The sequence below is a fragment of the Lepisma saccharinum genome, chromosome 14 (genome assembly GCF_977018435.1).
Source record: "Lepisma saccharinum chromosome 14, izLepSacc3.1, whole genome shotgun sequence".
Lineage (NCBI taxonomy): Eukaryota > Metazoa > Arthropoda > Insecta > Zygentoma > Lepismatidae > Lepisma > Lepisma saccharinum.
Genome location: NC_139242.1, coordinates 75,885,982 through 75,911,745, shown reverse-complemented (window position 1 = coordinate 75,911,745; position 25,764 = coordinate 75,885,982). Strand labels below are relative to the sequence as shown.

Genomic DNA, 25,764 nt, shown 5'->3' with positions numbered 1-25,764 from the left:
GTATCCAATCGCAAACATTAGCGCCATCTCTTGATGAAAAGGTGAACTATTGTTATGAAATCATAAGCACCTAGGATGTATGCTCTCGGCACACTAGCGCAATCTCTTGACAAAAAGGTGAAATATTGTGTTTATCAAATTTGATATCAGATTACAAGCATCAGCACCATCTATTGACAAAATGGTGGTATTAAGTTTACAAAATATAGTAATCTTGTTAGTTTTCAACGTGAGGTTGATAAATTTGGTAAACATAATAGTTCGTTCACCTTTTCATCAAAAGATGGTGCTAGTGCAGTGGGAGAACACACCTTAAGTGTGTATGATCTGATAAATCCACAATATTGCTTACTTTCCAAGGTGAATTTGGTGTCAGATCATAAGAGCCTACGAGGTAATATCCCAGCACACTAGCATCATCATCCCTCATTTTACGTCGTGTCTCATTTCCTTCATGAATAATAATGATGTTATTTTCAAGAATTCTTTTGGAGGGTAATAACGTGGACTGTCAAAGTATTCTGTCCATATAGTTTGCCCTTTAATCTATAGAGGGTAGACCTTTCATTTGACTGATGACATCTGGTGCTAATTTTCAGTGGATTTTATTTAATTTAAATTATCTTCTCCAGATATCAGAAAATGAGCACGAAGATACATTCTTTGCATGTGGCGTGCCCTTCAAAATGTAAATGGCAGCTGTTTCAGAGCAATGTTATCTGTTGGTTATACAAGGAGCTAAAAAGCACAGAGATCATACACAACTTATAGAGAAATCTTTCTCCTTATATCTGTGTTTAAGATCACTTCTTTGATCTTAAAAATGAAGATCGCAAAATCTTCTGTTATATTGACACACCTGGCAGGAATTTTGGGTCTTCCTTTGATGGAACCTAGGACTGCTCACACCAAAGATGACAGCACAAGTGAACCAGCTTGTAACAACTCTTGATATATTTTAAAAAAATAGTTTATGAAAGTGCTACTAAATGGTCTCAGTAACAAATCCTAGTGACTGAAAATTGTGATGTACTTAGATAGATAATCGACACAGTCTTCACTAAAATAAGGACATCTGGTATCTGAAGATATTAATTAGAATTTGTAGAGCCTCAATCCCATTCTTAAGGTGGAACAATCTACTCCAGGAATCTGGGAAAGTGGGTTGGCGCAACTCTCTTTAAAAAAATGAATGTCAGATGTGTGGAACAATGACCAAGTGTAACGGGGACTACAAAAAATAAAGTCACAAGCTTCTCCTCACAAAATTCCTAGGAACACCAATAAATTTACTAATGTTAACAACCATTTAGCAATTGTAATCTAATGACAAGAATACTTTTCTTGGGTAAGTAAAGTGAAGGATGTCATTTTCCCAACAGTTGCATGAGTATTTTATTTTATACATTATATCACTACATACACAATTACAATATGTTACCATTGAATTCAACAGTTTTATTTTCTTCAGGAAGATCCACAGGTCTCAAAAGACCTTTTGCAGACAATAATAAGCAATTGTTCTACTGTTCACAGTTGTTTTGTGTAAATTCGATGACGTGTTATGCTTAAAATGAATGACAGTGTATATAGTACCTTCAGATCAAAGTTTACACATATTCCACCAGTAAAATTATATATTAAAAGGTTAAAGTTATTAGTCAATAAATTAAGCAAAATGTTACAGATGAAGCTGGATAAAAAGTATCCCACACAACAAATTAATCGAACATTTTATCAAGATTTTTTTTTACAAATATTGGCACATTATGATTAAAATTTCTGATGAATAAATTCTCTCGAGCTATCGACCAGGTATATTCTGGAAAAGTTCCAGAGCTTTCGAGAGCTAACATCACTCTCATCTTCAGAGTAGAAAGAAACTTTTCCAGAATTGATCTGGTTGATAGCCTGAGAGAATTTATTCATCATTCGTCACCAGGAAAGCTTCAAGACTTACTTAAAATGTCTATGTTGGTGTGTGTGTGTATGCGTGTGTTGACAATATCATTTTGTTACATCTCTAGGAACTCAATGAAGATAATTAACTTTCCGTCTGCTCTTACATATTAATACATTATCTGATATGTTCAACTATGAATATTAATGTTGGCAGTAGATTATTGTCTTTTTTTATTTATATCATTTAGACAATTTTATTCCAGATCTAAACATAGTAGATCAGTTTGGCTGACATGTTAACGCACGTTAATGTCGTCTTATGCAGGAGACTGTGGCCACGCACGCTGCCAATGGCCTTGATACACCATCTAAGTAGCCGAGGGTGTTGACTGGTGGGAAAGAGTGGCTGGGTGAAGTGTGAAGGACAGGTGTGTTCCCAGCTACATAGCAATAAACAGAATGGAAAGCAGGGAACATACCTCTCCCAGCCACTCTTTCCCATCAGTGAACACCCTCGTCTACTTAGATGGTGTATCAAGGCCATTCGGCAGCATGCATGGTCACAGTCTCCTGCGTAAGGCGACAATTGTAGGAAAACATACCTTTACAAATTCATACAATACATACGGAGATTAAAATACAACTGATTAGAACAATGATTTTAACCAAGAGATAAAAACAAGTGACAACCTGTCACTCTACTTTCTGTGCATTGGGAAACAATAAGAACTTCATCGAGCTGCAAATGGAAAGAACGCAAGTTTCAACTGCATCCAAACTAAAGCTTAATGCACAATATATATAAATTTAGATACATTACATTAAATGACATATTCATCTTAACATGTACAAACTTTTATCACTTTAAGCTGAGTATAATGAGGTATAATTAGAATTTAAAATCTGTAACAGTAAATGAAAAAAGTAATTTGGGGTTGCTGCACTTTCGTATATATTGAATAAGTAAACAAATTTGTTATACATACAGATTGAATCCAAGACAATCTATTGAATATGCACAATAAAAGGTATATACTCACAAAGAACTATATTTCCAAGTCTACAATTGTTGAACAAAAATACAGCTGTGAACAGTAGGAGATCCTGTGCAAAATACAAACGCACAACATTTATTGAATGAAACATTATCCACATTCTTATATTACCATGCAAATGCCTTTTTATATTATTACTTACTTATTCTGTACCATAGTGATTATATTTGAAGAGGAAAATGAAGAGTACTTACAATATTTGTCCTGCAAAGTATGAACGCAAATTTATGGCCTTGATAAATGCTTGTCAGCTTTCATCCATTCAACTTTGACCCCTCCCTCTTTCCCTCATAACTTTGGCAGTTATTTTTTCAGTAACCTAATGTAATTGAATAAGATATGTTTACAATTATGTGTTCAAGTGGGTTACTATCATCAGTGAATACAGAGAAATTGGTACATTTATTTACAAAAATATAATATGTAGCAACGAGTATGAAAAATAAAACATTTTCCCCTCACAAACTCAGGGGGGTGTTTTTAATGGAAAGAGGCAATGCATTACAGATTTTAAGGGATCCACAGACTTTGCTATTGGTGAAAAATAATTTTGTCGCTGTAGGCTTTTTCATAGAGGAAGAACCCAGATCACATTAGCTGAATGAAAGTTCTCGTGTTAGGGAGTGATGCATTCTTGCTTGCTATTCTATTCCATTGTTTTTAATAAGTGTGATCTGATTCTCAGTGAATTGTTTTTCAACATGCAACAACTTTAAGGGCAAGGCATGCGAGGTGGCTTTTCGTTGGGTTGTCAAATGTGCTGGCTGCATCCAATAGCCAGACTTAATTCCAGCTTTCTAAGATGAAGTCTGCCTACTTCCTTGATGCAACTAGTTCTCACTATGCTTGATCATCTACACAAATCTAAGATTCACTCGGAAGTAAACTTAGAACCGCTCACATGATGTGTGTTGAACCATTTGCTGTGCTATGGACAAAGCCGTGAAGAGAATAATCACTATGCTACTAGAATATCTAAGATTATAATAACTCGTCCAATAACAGGTTACAATTCCAGATTAAGTTAGTATGTGTGTCCATTAATGAGCTTTCTTTTCGCTCGTGCTGGTCAAGTAGCCTAAATAGGCTGAAAAAGTTGGTGTCCGTCGCATATTTGTTTACCTCTTGTATTCAGTTCCTTTTTGTTTTATATCTCAATTACAGTTATTGTTTAAAAAAAGTAATGCAATAATTTCATGCTACATAAAACCTCTAGTAAAAATAGCAGAATTTATTGAGCATTGTTGATGAATGCATCTACAAAATTAGTTTTTAAATACCCTTTTGGTCTGAATTTGCTATCATTGGATACAAATTTCCATTAGATCTTAATGTTTGCAACACAGATTGCACCTTCTACTATACAATGTTGGTTATTCTGCTATGTCAAGACAGTTTCCCATGGATTATTATTTACAAATATATACTACCTTATCACAATATCCACAGTATCAACATGAAAATATTGTCACATATAAATACCTTCATTTTTTTGTAGCAATAGGAAACAAAATTATAGTTATGAGTATTAATATCCACTCAGAGAGAGAGAGAGAGATATATATCTTTCATTGCATATCACTTTTGAGTTAGGCTTTTCCATTAATTTACTCTTCATAATCTTCAATGAATATTAGGTTTTGTTGCTTTCAAGTCTTACTTGAAATTTATTTCACAGATGTCACTTTTATATTTCTTCTTTGAAATGTAATACCTGCAATCAAGTTTGAAAATACACACAATAATGTTGAGATCCTGAAATGTCAGTACCGAGATGAGGAAAAACATCCTGTCCTATTCCCAACTTCGGGAATCACTTCCCAGTGTTAGTGATCCCAAATAATCTGGACATTTGGAATGGTAGTGTATTAAATGTGATTAATTTCAGAAGTTTTCTGCAAGTTCACTTGCATTGTTGAAATTGCAGTTTTCGCTTCAGAAATGTGAATATCACTTCAGGAACAAATAGTGTGTAGAATTTGAGATTTACAGTGTGTCGCCTCGACATTTCTTATCCAAACCAAAACTGTTTCCATCCCACAAATCCCCAAAATAAGTGATAGATTATAATGGTGTGCAATACTGCTATGCTCATTAACTTATTGGTTCTGTAATCAGTCCTTTGAACGATTCAGATTTCATCTCTTATGATTCTCCTAAGAGTGATATGTAGTCTCTGATGGGTTTTGACTCAAAGAGTCCTGAAGTTTTTATTGTTACCTGAACTCGGATGTTACAATCCTTTCACCAACAGAATTCGATATACGGTTACAAAGTCAGGATTTCCTAAAGAAGAAAAGACAAGATACTTGGCCAAATATATGGTGAAGAAAGACATCAATCAACCAATATGCAGAAAACACGTATCCACTCTCAGGTTAAGTACATTACCCTATGCTAGCCTGATTTGTATTCTGAAGAAACAAATGTAAAAGTAGAACCATTCATGGTGATGCGCTAAATACAGTGTAGATTTTGCACGGGAAAAGTATTATGGACCTGCGAAAGGGTGACAGTACAGCTAGACTTACAGGAGAAACAAAGTAACATTCCTGAGCATAGAAACTTTTCATCAGTATTTACACATTATATCTGAATAATAATTCTACACTATTCTTGCTGATGAAATTTCCTGAGGTAAGAAATAACTTCATGTGTTTATCCCAATAAGTCAAATACAGTTTTAAAGCTGATTGATAATGTACTCGACTAAAGCCATCCGTACACGACTCAATTGTCACCGAAACAGAGCATTTAAGCTCCTTCAAAATCGACAATAGAAAGGTGTTGAACAACGTTCATATTGGAAGTCATGAAAGATTTGAAATTACACTTGCACATTATCAAAGAAAAACTTGACAATGATTTAATAATAATGGAAAGATAGTAGTGCATACAGGCAGAAAAATAAATAGATTAGTTGTAACAAAGATGATAATTTTCTTTCCAAGGAAGATGCACATCAAAACTGGAAAAAAAATGTGTATTTTCTCGTGTAATCTGAGACACCAGAAGAGACGCTGTGAGATTATAGTGATGTAAAAGATTCTCTCAAAAGAAAATCTTTTCATTACATTAATATAAAGATCAATGACACAAAATTTCTACTTTATGGTTCGCTGTTGGATCTAATTGATCACCACATCATTCGCTATATTCTTTTGTAATCGTGATTAAATAAACACCAACAAGATTTCTCTTCACTCCAGAACAGAAATGAATAACATGCTTGTTTCTTCAATAATTGGTATTTATACCAAATGCTCTGATTGGCCTACAGTGTGGCTTGGAAGACTTTATTTGGACCATTCAAAATAAGAATACAAAGAAAAAGAGATGTGTTCTCTGATGTCACTTACGTCAAGCACACAATTCAGCTTGTTGCTTGAGGTTCAACTGATTGTGTACGGATGGCTTAAGAAAATCTATCTGGTTTCCATTCTGTATCTTTACACCATAAAGATATTAGTCGCCATGCACTTATCATTTCTTGAGTATTTAAACATGCCAAGCATAATTTGCAACATTGCCTTATTTAATTATTTATAAAACTCAAATGCTTCAAACAGAACAATTTAGTTAAAGAATAGGTGTCAAGCATTCTCATTACTTTGTGCACTTGTGTCAGCATAAGAGTATTGGAAAGGAAATAAAATTTCATTTGTGAATAGTGTAAAACATTGATTTTCTACAGATGAATTAATATTAAATTTGAGCCAATATGATAAAGTACATAAACTTCAGATACTGATAACCAATATTCTGCCAATCCAATATCAAATGTCAAGCATTCTTTATTAACCTAAATGGCCCCTTCACCTCATTAATTAATGTATGTAACCAGGTGACAACAAGAAGAAACCACACAATGAAAAATTACTTTACAAAACTATTATGAATTAATTGCATTTAAACACAAAATTGGTAACAAATTGTAGAACCTTGCACAGAAATATAGGATATTTATACATTGGAACTGTAACATAAGTTTACTTATGAATATAGGTATCCATATTTCGTTCTTCACGAAAACACGAAATGTGAAATAACACATTGTAATGTTAATTTATCATGTTTCCGAAATGTGTGAGGTGCATTTTTCTACCCCGTTTTGTCACAAAATAATGCAAAATGGTCTCTCTATAGTTTATTTACAGATGCAACACTTTCTGAAATCAGAATTATCCTGATAGTTAAGCAATTCACGGAAAATTGATTAATTCTTCTGTAAATATTTGAGAAGCAAAAATGGACCCCTTTATACAGGAATGAACTTAATATTCTGGTAACGACATAAATGTGCTATTACAAGGGGTATGTCCATTTTGTGTATAAAGTGAAGTTTTTAAATCAAATTTGGGATTATATTCACATTTATAAAACCAAAATGGCATTTTATATACAGCTTCTTTACCGTATTAACAGCAAAATTTTATTTTATTTACCGCTTTCGAACCAGAAATTGACTTGGTTTTTATACCGAAATGTTGCTTTTTTATTTACCAAAAATATGTGTGTCTACTAATAAGTTAAATGTGCAGAGAGATTGTAAAGGATAAGAAAGTAAAAGTTTGTGCAAAAAGCATACTTGAAATTCATGCTGAGAATTGGAGCATTTTACAAGTGGAGTATTTCAATATTGTTATAAGCATGTTTAACTACTTTAAATTATTGTACCATTTCTTGTCCTGCAATTGTTCTAAAGGAACAGAAGTTTTCTCAATAATGAAATTAACAAATTAATGCATTACCTTACATGAATATTAATGCAATAGTTTGGACTTTGATGATAGATTTCAACGACAGTACCAAAATATTCTGATAAAACCTATTTTGAAGAAAATAAATATTCATATCCTTGTGTGTTCAATGGGAAGAAGACTTTTATTCAAAATATTTACTAGAAAAATATTTCTGGATGTTCAGTTACCATAATTTTTGTCTTATTTTCTTCATATGGAGCTGCAAAATAGAATTTTAGATATGCAATTGTGTTAACATGTTTGTAAAAATTAGTATTTTTCTTTAAAGGGTGCCTCATGTTATTTGCTCCCTAATATTCAGTCGGTTAAAAAATTTGGCTTAATATTACATTGAAACTGTAACCATATAGAAATTATTAATTGACATCTATAAAGGCTCGTATGCATACATATAGAATGGGATTGCGACAAAAAGTCTAGGATTATAGTGTGTGATAGTGTCTACAATACTATACAGAAAACAAATGCATCATTAACAACTGATTCAATAATATTTTACATACGCAAATCAACACATGCTCTCAATTTCAACCTTATATTACATAACAGTCTTTTGTTATTGGGTGAGACTTCAGACCTGCTGAAATAAATTTAAACAATCAATACTGATATTCCTTAACGATCCACTAATTTTAAGTCCAGCTAATTAAGATTGGCCAACAGAGTATGCTACTTCCTTATTTGTCACTTGTTTTAAAAGATGGAAAATATAGTTTTCATCACAGAACATTCCTTTGCTGTGTATAATTACATGTGACATACCTGCAAGTCAACCACAGGTTACAAGCTATATTTTGACCAATGATTGTGGTCTGACTTCGCTGACTATTATTTTTGCAGTTTATAAAAGCAGATGACAGTTATATATGTTTGGAAGAATTCTTGTGCTTACTTCTATTATCACTGCTGCACCTTACCCACAACAATGTCCCCTCTATTTCTTCTTACACCAAGGCAACTTCCCAGGAGAGGTAAAATTTTCATGTGTTGCAAGTACATGAATTTCGCTGTGTCTGTTCTCTCACATACTCCTGAACATTAAATTTTGTCTCTTCGGAATTGACTGACTTACGAGATTTTAAATCTCTGAAAGAAAAATAAAAAAATGTTACTTTTTTGTAAATGGAAATTAGCATGTATAGTTTTTGATTCAGTCACATCTCTTAAACTATTGGCAAAAAATCAGATACTATTACTAAAAAAATTAACTGTTACTTCTTACTTGTTACTTTGAAACACTGCCATTAATTTATTGGCAGTTCAAGTAGCAGCTGCTTTCTTGAATAAAGGTAACTAGTTACTTTTAGAAATAAGTTATCTGTAACTCAGTTCTAAATTCATTTACACCTCCAATTTAAGTCTCTAATATTTGAAATGGTAAAAAAAAAATATGATGCATTTAGAAAATGGTTTCAAGCTAAATCACAAAATGCACGAAGAGAGTACATGGAAAAGAAGAAAGTAGAAGGAAGAATGGATCATGGGAACAAGAAAGTATTGTATGGATTAGTGAGAGAAAGGGGAAGAGAAAGAGGAGACAGTTGTAAGCTAAGGGATGAAAGGGGAAACATTGTAGAAGAGGATGAACAAATAAGGAAAATGTGGAGAAATCATTCAGAAATTGCTGAATGTGAAAGAAGGAAATGAACATGAAGAAGTGAAGGAAAAAGAAAACAGGAAGGAAAAATAAATATCACATGGAAAGAAGTGGAGGAAGCTCTGAAGAGAATGAAGAGATCACCTGGAGTAGATGAAGTGCCAGTGGAAATGATACTAGGAGCAGGAGTGATCAGCGGCGGCTCTAAGGGGAGAGCCGCCGTGCCATGGCTCTACCCTCAGAAAAAGAAATAGCACTTGCTTTGCCAAAATATAGTTAAATTAATACATTTACGAACGAGGAGATTCGAATCTCGTAAGCGTTCCAGCTTACGGCCGCTTCAATTCCTGCGCCGCACCCCCAGCTGTTCTCCCACTTGCTCTGGGCCAGCATAGTCTGGCCTAAGCGCAGAGGCATGCGCGGAGGCATGAAAAAGTCTCCGCAGTCAAGCGAGGAGGTGGGGTGGTAGCCCAGTGGCAGCCATAAGACAATCAGCCGTGCCAGGTCGCGTCGTGGCACGGCGCGGGAGCTTTCTCATTGTGTTGACATAGTTGCAAACTTCACAGAGAAGTGACTAATCCTGACCGATTTGTAATACTTGTTGGAGAAGTAATTCATGAGGAAAATACTTTCCTGCATACTTGGCAAGAACGAACGTAATATATTTCCCAAATTTATATAACAATTTAGATAGATGCGTCTAAAGAGCCATCCAGACTTTTTTGTTATCTATTTCTTCCATAAGAAAAGATATATCCCTTGCTCTCACGCACGCAGACACTCATGTGTTGCAACTGACGTTGACAACATTGAAGACATTTACTGTAAGTACAAAAGAATTGCCTAAATATCAAAGGGAATCGCATCACCAGGGGATTTTTTACTTTAATATTCGTAAAACATCACACGGAAAATCTATCAGTATAAGAATTTCACTTGGAGATATAATTCAACGTCTTGCATTGAATTTTAAAAATTGTAGATCTACAGTTCATTTAGCAGATAATCATATTTCAGTTGTTAGTAACACCGATCGTTGATGTACCGTCTGCCGTGCTGGGGTTGCAAATTATAAACAAAGCAAGGCGAGAATACCGATCGACTCGGTGTCTCTAATTGTCCAGTGTTTTTCTTTTTAGTGAAGTGAAAGTGTCTGATGGTGTGTGAAAGGAAGGGTAGTTAGTAAAGATGAGTCAGATTAGAGCATTATTACATACACCGTTTTCCAAGGAACTATACGATATTAAATTAAAAGTTAAACAACTTGGCTGTCCCACGCCAGATTTAAACATCAATTCTATTTAAAAATATCAAAAAAAATGGTAAAGGTGACAGGCGTCGAAATTTTAATAGTCGCATTTATTGCTTAGAAACTCTGGCCGACCTCTGCACAGCATGCTTCGATGCCAGGGATTGTGGGTTCGAATCTCGGCCTGGGCATCGGTGTTCTTTGTGAGTGTTCACTCATCCTTATCTTTGCGATTAGGCAAAAGTAGTACAAATGCGAAGTAAAATAAACCAATCTTAGGCACTCTGAATTTTTTTCTGCAATTTTAGTAAACAAAGTTCCATTAAAATTACCTCTTTCATTAGATTTCTATGACATATGCTAGCGAAAATTTTTCGATTTCTTGATCACGTTGGCACTACCCATCATACTAGCTGCCAGCCGCCACTGGGAGTGATTTATGTGCAGTGGCTGTACAGAGTGTTGAAAACAGTGTGGCAAGAGAGAGAAGTGCCAAGAGATTGGACAAAGAGACTAATAGTTCCCATATTCAAGAAGGGTGACAGAAAGGAATGTAAAAACTACAGAGGAATAACACTTATGTGCCACTCAGCAAAGGTGTATGAGAAAATATTAGAGAAGAGAATAAGGGAAGTAACAGAGCTGAACATGAGAGAGGAACAGTATGGATTTAGAAGAGGCAGATCAACAGTAGATTGCCATAAGGCAATTACAGGAAAGGCAAGAGCATGGAAATGATTTGATTATGGTATTCCTAGATATCAAAAAGGCATATGATAGCATGGACAAAACAAAGATTTGGAAGGCTCTAAGAAAGAAAGAAGTCGAAGAAGAGATACTGTGTAGAGTGCAGAGCACATACAAGGCCAACCAGAGCTGTGTGAAGACACCAGTGGGAAGAACGGAGTGGTTCAGTATAAGTAATGGACTAAAACAGGGAAGAGCTCTTTCTCCACTGCTCTTCATAATTACAATGGCTGCAATTAATGTAGAGGTGGGGAAGAAGATAGGAGAGGAAGAGATGAAGGCTCAGTTGTTCGCTGATGACTTAGTAATATGAGGAAACAGGTAAGAAGAAGTACAGAGATAGCTTGATAGTTGGAGTGAGGAAATCAGAAGGGCAGGGATGAAATTCATTACAGAAAAGAGTGAGATGCTAATAACAACAAGAAACAGAGGCAGAAATGTACCAAGAATAATGATGGACATGGAACAGTTGAGGGTAGTGCAGAGTTTCAAATATCTAGCATAATTGAGAAAAGCAGAAGAATAGATGAGGAGGTAAACAGAAGAGGACAAATAGGTGGTGGACTCCATCAAAGTGTTTGAAGAATAATATGGAATGGAGACATATCTATGAAATGCAAGAAGATAGTATATAACACATACTATGTACCAATAATTATGTAAGGAGCAGACTTGGACAATGACGGAGAGAGACAAAAAGATGCAGACAGTGGAGATGAAATTCTTAAGGAGCATATTTGGGAAGACTAGAAGGAATAGAATAAGGAATGAGAAGTTCGACAGACTGGGGTAGGGGAGGGTGAAGCTTCAGGACAGGATAGATCAGGCACAGATGAGATGGTTCGGAAAAATAAAGAGGATGGATGCAGAAAGACTGCCAGTAATAGCTTACAATGCATAAGGAGTGGGAGTAAGGCCAAGGGGGAGACCAAGATGTCAGTGGAAAGAGTAGATAGTGGAGAGTGTTAGGAGAAGATGACAAGATTGGAACACCATAGAAAGAGAGGAGTGGTGGAAGACCAGAAGAATATGGAGAGGCTTGACGTTTATGCTGACCCAGCCAGAGGCAGGAAGGAAAATGATTATTATTATTTATTATTATTAAAGTAGGGTTACAATTAAGCTTACATTTTTTTTTACATTGATTCCGAACTACAAAAACAGCTTTTTGCCCTACATGAATTAATATACAGTTATGCTATTTGTTTATAAGTATACATAAAATGGAATATTATACATTTATATAATATAAAAATATAAGAAATAGACTAAAATAAACATTTTTTGCAGCTACGTTTTATGAAGGAGGAAATGAGGTAGAATAGGCACAGTGTCAGTATTCATAGATTAATGTCCTAATCTGTTGTTCTCGTTGGGGATACAAATCATGATGTCATATTTTTATTTTTGCTGTTTGTTTCAATTTCATTAATTTTGCTTTTCAAGTAATCTCTCTTTTTACATCTACACATGTGATTAACTTCTTGTTCTATTATAATTGCTTAAATTTATATTGTCAAAGATATTTAACCCAGTAAGTCTAGCCTGATTTCTCATTTTTATTCAATTATAACATTCATGATAAAATCACTGCTTAGTGTATGGTATCCTATACTTTCTTTAGCTGCTGATTCTATTACATTGCATACATGCTCCCAATCAAATACCTGACCCCCCCCATACACAAATTCTTTGAGATGCCTATGGGTGAAAGATATAATATATTGATGAAGTAGATAAGAATGCCTTAATAAGATTTTGAACCTAGAAATTCCGCAAACTAGCATGCTTATTATCTTTATGAAGAAATAATGGGAAATGCTAGGTACACAAACTGCAATGCCTCTGTAAATGGGAAAAGATCAAAAGGGAATTAAAAGAGCCAAGTTCCTGTAATTACAGAATCAGTGGAGAGAGAGGTTCAAACGACCTGTCACCACCAGCAACATGAGGGAACCACAATGAAGATGGCACTGAAGGCAGGTCATGCTTTTGTCATGAAAGTTTCTCGCAAATTACTGAAGAGAAGAGAAGTATGTCATTAAGGCAGACTGGGAAGAATTAATTAAAAAAGTAACACAAAGGATGTTGTACTGAGCAAGAACAACACTAGCTTCTCATCAATGGGGAGAGCTGAAACATCTCTTGATTGAAAATGTGAATTTTGTTGTAATACTTATATGAGGGCACTTCAACAAATAAAGGATAGTAGTCTCTTGCTATGCTTCAGGCAAGAAACACAAGTCGTCTACAAAATCAAGGTCATCTAACTGTTAGTATGTTATTCAATCCCCATTGGATACGTCTTTTCCCTCCTATTACATTTCGCATCACTGCATCCATCACAATCAGAAACATTGTGGGTGATAATATACAACCTTTCCTCACTCCAGACTGCACATCTATTGGCTCACGGCCTTCATGCATAACTCTACGATAAGTTTCTCGGATAAGACCAAGAATTTTTGTCGGTACTCCATAATGTTTCTCTTCCTTCCACATTGCCTTTCTGTTGACCAAGTCAAATGCTTTCTCGAAGTCAACGGAAACTTTATAGAGACGAGATGACCATTCTATACATTGCTCCAAAATTATCCGCAAGGTGTTAATTTGATCGATACAAAAGCGATTTGGTCGAAACCACAGTTTGATTTCCATAATTTGATATGTAAGAAGAAAAAATGAATTATTTTAATTATAAGGTTAGGAATTAGGAGTAGAAAGCTTTCTTTTTGACATTTTAATTTGAAATAACAAAATTCACAACAACACAATAACTTAGTACCCATGTTATTAATAACTTAAGACGGCTATCAAAAATAATAACCAATTTTCTGGGGCAATATGTTCTGCATGGATAGCCAGAAAAGTTGTCACCCTTAAAACTAGATTCTGTGCAATGCTTCTAGAAGTTGTTCATTATGGAATGTATACATCGGTAAGTTACTAGAGTTATACCACAGTACATTTACCTATTACGTAGGAAGATTAAATTGTAATTGAATTAGGTTATTTTACGTTAACATAGAAAGATAAAATTATGCAGAGAATTTCTCTAGAATGGATCCAAGCTGACTCAACAAATTCAAACTGCAATTAAAGCAGGCAGGATATAACTAACTTTCAAACGTGTAACTAACTGATTCGATTTACTTGAACCCATCCATATAAAATACAGTAAAATTGGGGTACTGGGATCGAAGCTCTAAAACCTTCTGCTGATAGTGTTTCTGCCTTTGAAAGGCAGTTAGAGACATGTCAATGGATAGGAGTAGCTCATTCTCGTATTTCACTAGTGTCAAAGTCAAAGTTTGTTTTAAGTCTGCTTCATGCACAGATGGGATAATCGATACTGGTCCTACAGTTTGAAGTGTGATCCAAGTATCGGACCCAGGAAACCAGGTTTACAATGTTACAGTTGTGCGATCGTTTTACCGGGTGTGCCGGTGAATAATTCTTAATTGATCCGAAAGAAAACAAGTGTATCTGGGGAGAAAGGTAACAAATGCTTTATTCAAAGTATGCGCCATCGCTAGCTATAAATTTTGCCCATCTGTCCGTCAAATTGTGGATGCCCTACAGGAAAAATCGTTCACATTTTGAGGTGATCCAGTCAGCAAGCCGTTGTTCGACATCTTCGTAATTGTTGAAGTGTTGCTGGGAAAGTGAGTGAGACATCGATGAAAACAAGTGGTAGTCCGAAGGGACTAAGTCTTGTGCGTATGGCGGGTGGGGCAAGAATTCCCAGCCAAGTGCAGAAATGGTGTCTCTGACGCCTTTCGCTGTGTGAGACGAGGCGTTGTCGTGCTGCAAAATCACTTTTCCGTGTCTTGTCGCCCAATATGGATCTTTCCCATGGCATGAAGACGATCAGATATGGTTTGGCGACCAACATTTAACTTATCTGCCAGTTATTGTTGCGTTTGCGTATCGTCTTCGTCCAACAGTGCTTGCAATTCGGAGTCTTGGAATTTTTTCGGCTGGCCCGAGCGATCTTTGTCTTTCAAGTCGAAATCACCACTTTTGAATCGTCGAAACCAACGCACACACGCGTCTTGCGTTAGGACATTGTCACCGTACGTTTCCACAAGGATACGATGGCTTTCACTCGCGTTTTTCTTTTGATTGAACAAGAAAAGCAGGACGTGCTGAACATGCTCCTTAATTGGTTTGAAGGTCGACATGTTTACCACACATACCCAATATCACGATCACTCGCACTCGGTTGCACATCCCCGGCGTTTTGACAGGTACTGTCCTGGCAACACACTGACGTAACAGTTGAGACTGTGCACCAACTCTTGCTTCCAGCGCCATCCAGCGACGAAATTAAGAATTATTAACTGGCACACCTGGTATAGATCCTGAACTAAGTACAAGAAAAAAAACACCGCTCCCTTTAGAAACAGTAAATCTAATGATACATTCTTCTTAGCCTCTATACAGAGAATATAATGTTCTAACAAACTCAGCTTATAGAACTAAATTAGACAAGGCTATAGATAATGGGAGCCTAAGTATGGACAACACCCACCCTGCTGATTTTTTATTAGAGCTGCAAATAGCTAAAGACGCACCAACTAGACCTGAATCAACAGTTGAACATCCTAAAAATAAGCACATATATATTTTATTTCATGAGAGTTTGCACATTTGCTCTAATGGGTGTTGGCAATGCTGATCGCTCAAACACTAAAACATTTGCTAAAAGATGGGGTTGAGATGAGGTGGGGCTTGAAGGCAGAAAGTTGTTTCTCTTAGATTCTTTACACACACCCACACCTATACTGCAATCACCACAATTATGATCCACGAGCCACCACTGTGACATGATGATGATTTATGGCCATATTTGGCATAAGACATTGGAGATGAGATGAAGATGTTATCAGAAATTTACTCAATGACAGCTGGGTTTCATCCATCAAGATATGAGAATAGATACATCATCCTACAAAACAAATGCTAAGAAACAAACTGCAGACCATTGGAACATGATTTTTCCACCAGGTGTCAGGATTTCTGCGGGATTGGTTTCAAATAGATGACATAAAATATACTAAATAACATTCATGCCTGATCGAGATTCGAACACTCAATGCACTTGGCACCAAGATTACTAATTTATGATAGATTCCAGATGCATGCGGTTCTAGACTATGACTACAGAGTTTGTATTTATTACAAGAGGAAGTGATGTCGACTTCCCAAACAAAATTTATCATCCCATTTTTGACTTGCAAATTTGAACGCTCTCATGAATATTATAAATATTTATTTTCCGTTGCGTCTGTAGGCAATATTTTAATTCAAAATACATAATTTAAAAGTTTAAGAACACTGTATGTACGAGGGTCATTCGGAAAGTAACCGCCGTTGGGGCGTGGCGCTAGTACTAGTTGGCAGAGTGCAACCGTTGTTACATCACGCAATCTGTGATTCAGTAAGCTTCCAGCTGTGCTAGTGAGAGCATCGTAGTGCCGCGCGTGTGCTGATTATGACGTCACAAAACGTGTGCTGCCATCGAAAATCCCGCCAAATGCGAGGTACGTAGTGTTGCCCACGGGACGAGACGGGACAGGCTTTTGAAAATTCGAGACGAGACAGATTGATCATGTGTCCCTTTGACAAACGAATATTTTCGAGACGAGACAGCATTTCACAGCATTTCCACGAGACGAGACAGGCCAAAGTCTCGTCTCGTGAACAACACTAGAGGTACGCGGAGTGATAAGATTTCTTTGTGCAAAAAATCTGTAAGCGGCAGACATTCATTGTGAATGTGCTATGACAATCACTTCTGAAGTTTACTGTAACACTTTGCAGAAACAAACTGAGAAGAGCCATCCAGAACAAACGTTGCGGTCAGTTGACATCTGGGGTTGTGTTCGTGCATGACAACGCTCGACCTCACACAAGACCTTTTGGCCAATTCAAATGGGATGTTTTTTGATCATTCCCCGTACAACCCAGACTTGGATCCTTCTGATTTTCATCTGTTCACTCACATGAAGAAATGGCTTGGGGCACAGCACTTCGCTGATGTTGAGTATCTTCAAAATGCTGGTACACGTGGGTTGAATTCGCAGGCGGCCGAGTTTTATGTAGAAGGGATTTGTAAGTTCGTGAAATGCTATGACACGTGCTTGAATTTACATGGGAACTATGTTATAAAATAGAGGACAGTTGTACTTTTCAGATGTTAAGTAAAAATTTGTTGTATCTATGTGGGTTTTTGATTTACAGCCAAACGGCGGTTACTTTCCGAATGAGCCTCTTATCTCAATCATCGTGAGGTCCTCCTACGAGTATTTACAATTTCGGTCCTAACTTTACAGGGTGTCTACTCTAAGACCATGATAAAATTCAAGTATAATTCCCGGTTTTCAAGGCGAACTTTCCAAAAATTCAAGCAGATGTATTCTCTATTTCAACCTTACGTATTACCGCCTCTCAACATCCACACACAAATATCTTAATAATATAAAGGGTCTATGTGATTCCAACATCCAAAAATTATAATTTAATTAAACTGTATACGTAATATAATTAAAATATTTAATTTAAGGTGCTGAGTTTCTATTTACAATCAAAGGCGCAACCACGAATTTTTGTCTGAGTGGGCGGGAAGAAAATGCCAGGATAAACGTAGTACTAATAATAATGTTATTATTATAACATTATTATTATTATTGATTTGTTTTATTTTACTTCGCTTCTTGTGCCACGTTTGGCTAATTTGCGAAGATGGGAATGAGTGATATGATGAAATTGATGAATGGACAGTCACAAACATCATGCCCAAGCCGGAATTCGAACCTGCCGGGACCAACATTGTTGTTGTTGTTGTTATTATTAGTAGTAATAGTAGTATCAAAGATGTTATTATCCTCGTAAACTATGCAAAAAGGGGGTAGAAGTTGGTGCTAAAGCATTTGTGTTCGAACAAACAATTTAAATTATTTTTTCAACACATGGCACAGTAGTTGGGATCCCACTTCTGTAGGTCCAGTCCCGATTAGCCTTTCTGTGCATAAAGTGGACTTAAAACCACAAATCAATCAACCAATTTTCCCGAAAAGGAGGAATTGCGAGCAAAGTGAGCAAGAAAATTTTACGAAAATAATTTTTATTTGCATAAAATGCGAAAAGGATTTGGATTAAAAAAAAAAAAAGTTGTAATTTTTCACGTCTACGGAGAAAAATTCAAGTAGAATTCAAGCATAATTTCCGGAGCAAATAATTCCCGCATAATTCCCGGAATTCAAGGAATTCCCGGTGAGTAGCCACCCTGCTTTTTGGACAACAATGACAGATGGTTAGATATAATTTTTAATATTTGTACTGCATTTCAAACATATAATTTTTCCCACCTTGTGGTCCTTTACGAAGTAATATTTCTCTAGTGGAAACCATTTTGCAGATAAAGGACGGGGGGGGGGGGAGGGTAACAGGGACAGGGATTTATTCAGAATATTCCATCTGAGGGGTATAAGTTCGTATTTATGGGGGGGGGGGGTGTAAGGTACATTTATAGCCACAAATTGGGACTGGGTGAAAACATTTTTTGGAGTGTGTGGATAAATCACTGCCGAGGGAATAGTTGTAAATATAGATTTTTCCACTTGTAATTTATACTGTCTTGTATAATTGACTGAATCAGTAAAAGCACCTTCAACTGCTGAGTACTTTTCAAAACCTCTATGAATATGAAAGGGTAACCACCCAAGCTTTTGATTGATTTGGTGTTGCAAGTCCACTTTATGCACAGTAAGGCTAATCTGGACTGGACCTACAGTTTAAAGTGGTATCCGAACCACTATGTGCCTCCACCGGGTCATCCAAGCTTTTGAATATTGAAATTATCTTCATAGGCGCCTGCAGGAGGGTCAAGGAGAGTCACTTGACCCCCTTGGAATGAAGAAAAACTACTTCTTTTCTTCTTTCTCCCTCACTTTTATTTGTAACTCTTTTGTCTATTTCTTTCCTTGTATCTTATTTCTAGCTTTTCATGTTTACCTCATCTGTTCTTGATCATTTATTTTTCTGAATAAAATGCATGGAAAACGAAAAGGAAATTAGCTAGAGGACACCCGCACATCCATTCACACTTTTCCTATATATTATTATTAAATTTTCTGTTGTGTTCTGGCTTTATCTTTGAACACTTGATTTAGGCAAAGCTGTGGTGTTAGCGGGCCAAACTGTTTGGCCAACAATCGGTCTTGGTGATTTAAAATTTTACTTGGTAAGTATCTCATCAACATGATGTTAATACATCTAACTGAAGGACATAACTCTCATTTTCTGCGGGGGGCCCATGACTAGAAGTTATCTCAACCCCTCCCTTTCCTAGGCAACACAGCAATTATTATTAATTAATAATCTTACTTTGCGATTGCATGGAAAGCAAGATCCACGTTAAGACCTGTCTTCGCCGAAGTTTCCATGAAAGTGACATTATATTCTCTGGAAAGGCGTTCTCCATCTTCTTTCCTAACTATCCGATCCGTTCCGCAATCTGACTTGTTACCTGTAAAGATAAGAATGTGTTAGGTCACGAGGTGTGGCGAGTTTCACCCAAAACAATGCATTACATTGCAACGCAAGCACAAATAAATCAATTACAAATTGACCAAGATAAGAATGTTCGTGTGGTGCTGTAGTTGCAGGGCTTACAGGAGAGAAGAAAACAAATGACAATGCACTTTAGATTGTAAGTTTACCGGGAGCATTCTTATCTTGGTTAAACTGTACAGTTTTAATGTAAGAACGTTGGGATTAAGTGCGCGTGCAGTTTCTGAAATCATGGTAAAATGCATAAAGGAGAGTCCATCTGATGCTTTTCATGTTTGATTTTATTTGTGACGACGGCTGGAGTATATTTGCACGAAATAAGTCATGGACTGACTTTATTCCCAATTAATGCACCCAAAATATAATTCCAATCAATTTAATGCATATGTGCATCAAAAAAATAATTCAATGTAATTTAACACACATGCGCATAACTGAATAGTTTATTTCAGAAACACCCTATCGACCACTTTTGGCGAAAACAACAATTTTACAGTTTCATATCATTTGATGTAGCAACCGTTCATATAACCGTGCACCCAACGAAGGTTAAGTGGCCTTGAAATATCCGCTTCCTGCAGAAACTCCTCAAATGCTGCAACATGCTTTTTGCAGTAAAGACCTTTAACTACAGTTGGTACCAACCGATTCTATTGCACAATCCCTACAGTTGGCAATATTGCATTGTATTCAAGAACAAGTGTTCTCCCGTGGAGTGGTAAGTTTAGCATTGTCGTGAATTCAGTGCTGTGCCCAAGGGGGGTTGGTGGGGGTCATAATCCCCCCTTTGGACCAGCATTCCTGAAGAAAGAACCTCAAAAGCAGGAAAAGGTGGCAAAATAAAGGCTGACGACTATAAAAAAAGTATACGGGACACCCCCCCCCCCCCACCCTTTGAAATTCCTTGGCATGCCACTCATGATATTCGTAAGTTGCCGGATTACACATGAGAATTAGATAACTTCTACGACAACATTTTGCTGTCGCCAACAATAGATGCTGAATGCTTCAACTTCGACTATTAGGAAGATTAAGACTGTTAAAATACACCCTATTTTGTTCTCTGAAAATGTGAATTTTTTATCTGTTAACATGGAAGATTTCTTTTTGTTCCCCTTACGTTTAGCTCACATATTTTGATAATAATTATTCTGAATAAAACAATACATTTGTATCCGTTTCTCCCTCACCACCCACACACAAAATAAAAGCGCCTTCCTTGTCGCACAACAGTTTTGCTACCTTGTGTTCTGACGTCAGATGAGCAATGCCCACGAGGTTAGGTTAGGTTCCATTAGCATAAATACAATGAAAAATTATTATTTAGGCTAAGAGAACTACACATAGCTAGCCTAACCTAACAACGTAGGCATTTAGCCTAAAATTTAAAAGCGTTCTCTCGTAACGTCAGGACACAAGGTTGCTCAAGTGTTGTGCGATAAGTGAGAACCAAAATAAAAGAGCCATCTGGCGCGTGTGCAAAATGCACTGCAGCGCAGTATAAAAATATAAAGATAAACTTGTGATAAAACGAAAGGTATTTTAACACATTAATGAAAAAATGAAAAAAATACAAACAAACTAAATCAATTAATAGATAAAGTGTGAAATTGTACACTTATAGTTTTGCCGAGGCGTTCATTTGGGAAACAGCGTTGCCAGAAACATTCCGTGCTTTCCAGAATCCACCGGTGGACGCGCTGGTGCACCACTGATGCACGCTTCGACTTTCCGTATTTCACCTGATTTCACCAGTGCGCACCAGAACTTTCATCAGGTTAAACCATGACGTCATCAATTTACACCACCCTCAAGAGCTGGTGCGGCTATGAATCATAATTGCGTCGTCTGCACTGAAACGTGTTCTGTATCATGATATGCGTTCTGTATGCAGTAGTACGGAATTTCACGCCGATTTTGTTACAAGGAAGGCGAAAAATCTGGTTGCAAGTATAGACTGTCGACATTTTTAATACTACTGCTCCTTAACTTGCACGCAAAGTGAACTAAAGTATGCCGATGCATGAAAACATGCGTCCGTCTTCTGCTGCAACATGCAGGAAAGCATCTATTGGCAATATTCGACATTTTTACAAAAGAATACCACTGAATTACGTAGTGCGCATGCAAAATAAGATGTCGATAAGTAAAAATATAACACATTTATGAAATATCTTCTGTGATTTAGTCACAAAGACCTAGGCATTTTTTTCGACCAAAATCTCACATTTGAGGAACATATTTTATGCACCACAAAAAAGGCCATGCGTCTCTTAGGTTTACTCTACCGTTTCACTGAAATTAGTGACATCTCAGCCCTCACCTTGTACTTCAAATCATTCATCTCCCCAATAATAGAATACTGCTCTCCCGTCTGATCCATGGAATGTCCCACTCACCTCTCCAGAATCGATTCAGTCTTTCACTTCTTCCTAGCTATAGTCCGTCACAGGGTTCCCTCATTACGCAATTTTTCATCTCTGCATCTCCTGTCTTTTCTAAACTTACAAACTGCTTATCAGCGACGTTTGCAGAATGATTTCAGTTATTTATACAAAATTGTGAATGGCAAAATCCGCTGCAACACACTTCTTGAGGAATTCCACTTTCGAGTACCTATGCGCACAACACGCAACACAAGATTATTTTATACAAAAAAACCTAGACTAGAAATTCAAAAAAGATCTCTCTTTTACAGACTTGCAGCACAATATAATGATCTTCCCTCAAATATTGATATATTTTCCTCCGAGTTTGCCTTTCGGTCTTCCATCAGAAGAAATGCCTGTAATTAATATCACATAGTGCCATCTTTTACTTATTTTTTTTTGTTCATTTCCTATTCACTTTTATATGTTGTTTTGTTACTCTTAATTATTTTTTATTTTTATGCTTATTATAATTATTGCTTTCTCATTGTTGACAATTTCAGTGTAAAATGGCCACCTGTGCTGCATCTGATATTTTCTCAATAAATAAATAAATAATAAATGTGAATATGCGCGCGCATTCCGAATCTAGCTTCCATTTGCTGTAGCATGAAGCTTTCCGTATTTCACCGAATTTGACGTCATTTTTGGTGCACCGGTCTGATGCACGCTGGTGAATTCTGGAAAGCGCGGATACTTTCTATTCTGACGCAGTCCTACAAAAGGGTGCAATGATTGATAAATGCTGCTGGTCTGTTCATTATACAATTGTGTAAAGAAGTAATTTTCTGTATATGATGGTGGTCCAAGGGGTGGGTGGGTTCTGAAACCCACATAACCTTCCCCTTCGGTGCGCCCATGTTCCACACACATAATTTCATTTCTCACAGTAATTTGTATTAATTATTCTGAGAGTGATAATTACAAGCAAGACTGGTACAGATCGATGCAGGAACGCAAAAACTTTAAACTGAAACAGTGTTTTATGGTGGGAAATTAAATAATATTGTTATAATATTCATTAATAAAGTAATTACAAGGGTTGGATAAAAAGTAATGGCAACACTGGTATAATTGCTACTTGACTGTATTGGCAGAGGAGCACGTGTTACACTCCTTCAATGTAATCGCCCCCCATCCCTACGACCTTCTGCCACACGTATGGAAGGCGTCGTACACCGTCAGCGCGTCCATCTCTGTCGATGTCCCGCAGTGACCGCCCTATAGCACGTTATGATGGCTTCGCGCGTGTCGTAGTGCTTCCCGCCCAGTGGTTCCTTCATTTTGGCAAAAAGGTCGTAATCACACGGTCTCATACCGGTGATTACGGCGGATGTTCCAGTACCTCCCACTACCAGTTATGCAGAAGCGCCGTCACATTGTTCGCAGTGTGACACCTTGCATTGTCAAGCAGGATGATGGGACACCGTGCCGTCGCTTCCTTCTTAATGCGAGACGAAGGTGGTATTGCAAGAAGGTGCAGAAGTAGGCTTCGTTTACCGTCTGCCTAAGAGACGTTGTTCTTCTTGCCTAAACATATTGTTAGGGCGCTTGCACTCTCGTCCTCTGCTCAGGCCCGTAGCTAGAGGGGGGCAGGGGGGCAACTGACCCCCCCCCTGAGAGCCTGCTCTGCCCCCCCTGTGAAAAATACAGAACACATTCCTATAAAAAAATACCTGGAATTTTCACTAATCTTTACAATCATATCATGTGTTACTCTAGCAACATTACAAATACACTTATTGATTTTGTGATTTATTAGGGTGTATGGGATTCCGTATAATGTCGTATCAGGATTGGGGGGGGGGGATTCCCTTCCAGATTAGACTTCGGGAAATGATTTCACAACTTTCAGTATCTAGAACAGTTGCGACATTTTGAGTAGTATTGTACTAAAGGTGCCTAATGTGTTTGGATGTTTTCTTGGGTGTGTTGCTATGAACTTTGAGTTGCTTAAATTTTTGTTTCCCAAGTCTATCTTTTGGTAATAGTGTGGTAGAGAGAGGGAGTGGATATTTTATTTTTGTAACTTTGCGTTGATTTTCTGCCACTTCTAGCTAATCGCAACAATGAAGGATGACGTGAAATTGATGAAGAGACACTCATAAACAGTACCACAACTACAGGGGTCAGGGGGCATTGTCCCCTCCCCCTGACCTTGGACAGAAGTCTATTCTAGAGGAAGCAAACATTGAAGTCAAAAAACAAGAGTAGGAGAATCTAAGAATAGCAGGACAATTGGGTACTCATGATGGAATTAGTTTTTACGTGTTCCTTGCATTTTTCTACCAGATGGCCAAAGGCACTTGCAAGGGGCACAGAGGGGCAATTGCCCCCCTCGATTTCAAATTTTATACAAATAAAAGAACATTTCGTAAAATTTTCTTGCTCGCTTCGCTCGCAATTTCTGCTGTTCTTATAGTCCAAGTTCAGAGCTATAGCTATGGGGCGGCAGGAGTCGGCCCTGGGAGCCAAACGATCTATATGGGAAAAAAATGTTAAAGAGAATGCCATGGTGCTCCGTGAAATTATTGCACCTATTAAAACAATTTCTTTCTATGAAACTTAATATGAAATATTAATTTGAATTTGAATTTAAAATTTTGGGTGCGTCAGCACTAAGGCTATTTTGCACCCGTCACATTATACGGGGTCCAGCCCCTTATCGTTACACATAACAACTCTAACGTTGCATAACTAAAATCATAAAATATTCTGACTTTCGTTAAAAGATGAGGCTGTAAAGGATCACTCAGCACAAATAAGGACAAAACACAGGACAACACAAACTAAATTATACTGCCCATGAGGCCAGTCGCCAGAGCCTCGTTAGTCTGCAGTCCAGGGTGTACTAAGTGGAAGTGAGGTTGACTATTGGGTGCACTACATGGAAGGAGCACCCCTTACACCCCATGAAATATTAATGATGACAATGTAATCCAAGAAGTCATTGATCAATCAAGGGGTTCCTATTTGTTTGTCAGGTGTCAAAAAATGTATTTCAACTATAATATAATACAATCCACACAATATTTTGCCAAATGGTTAACGTAACCAGTCGGCAAACGTTGTCTGTAGTGATGCAAGAGTCTCCCCTTTGACAGTAATAGAGTCCGTGATGGACTAAGGGACCCATGTTTTAATGTTTTAGCAAGTACAGAAAAAATGTATTAGCTACAATTTTTTACACAATTCATCAAAGTGTAGGTAATATGTAACCATTATTATTTAATTAATTCTATTTTTCTTGCATAACACAACACAATGGTGTTGTTGGATTCTCGTTAGATTCCTTTGTGCGTAAAAATCTTGCATACTGGAAACTAGAGGGAATCATTATGAAGCATCCTTTATAAAGGGCTCCCTTAATCAGTTCTGCAGAGAGGCCCAAAGTTATCTATTAACATTATCGACCTGCAAATATCAACTAGATACATTCCCTATT

General features: G+C 36.9%; 1 protein-coding gene across 2 annotated transcripts in view; it reads right to left on the bottom strand.

The window, feature by feature from the left end:
- Positions 1-1,370: 1,370 nt before the first annotated feature.
- Positions 1,371-25,764, bottom strand: part of LOC145999037 (ras-related protein Rab-37-like) — a 279,512-nt gene continuing 255,118 nt past the window's right edge. For both annotated transcript variants that reach the window (XM_083135956.1, XM_083135957.1), the window contains exons 6-7: positions 19,705-19,846; positions 1,371-8,806 (exon numbers count right to left, since the gene is read on the bottom strand). In XM_083135956.1, coding sequence (XP_082992082.1) covers positions 8,701-8,806; positions 19,705-19,846 — 248 coding nt within the window. In that variant the 3' untranslated portion in view covers positions 1,371-8,700. The remainder of the gene's footprint in view (positions 8,807-19,704; positions 19,847-25,764) is intronic.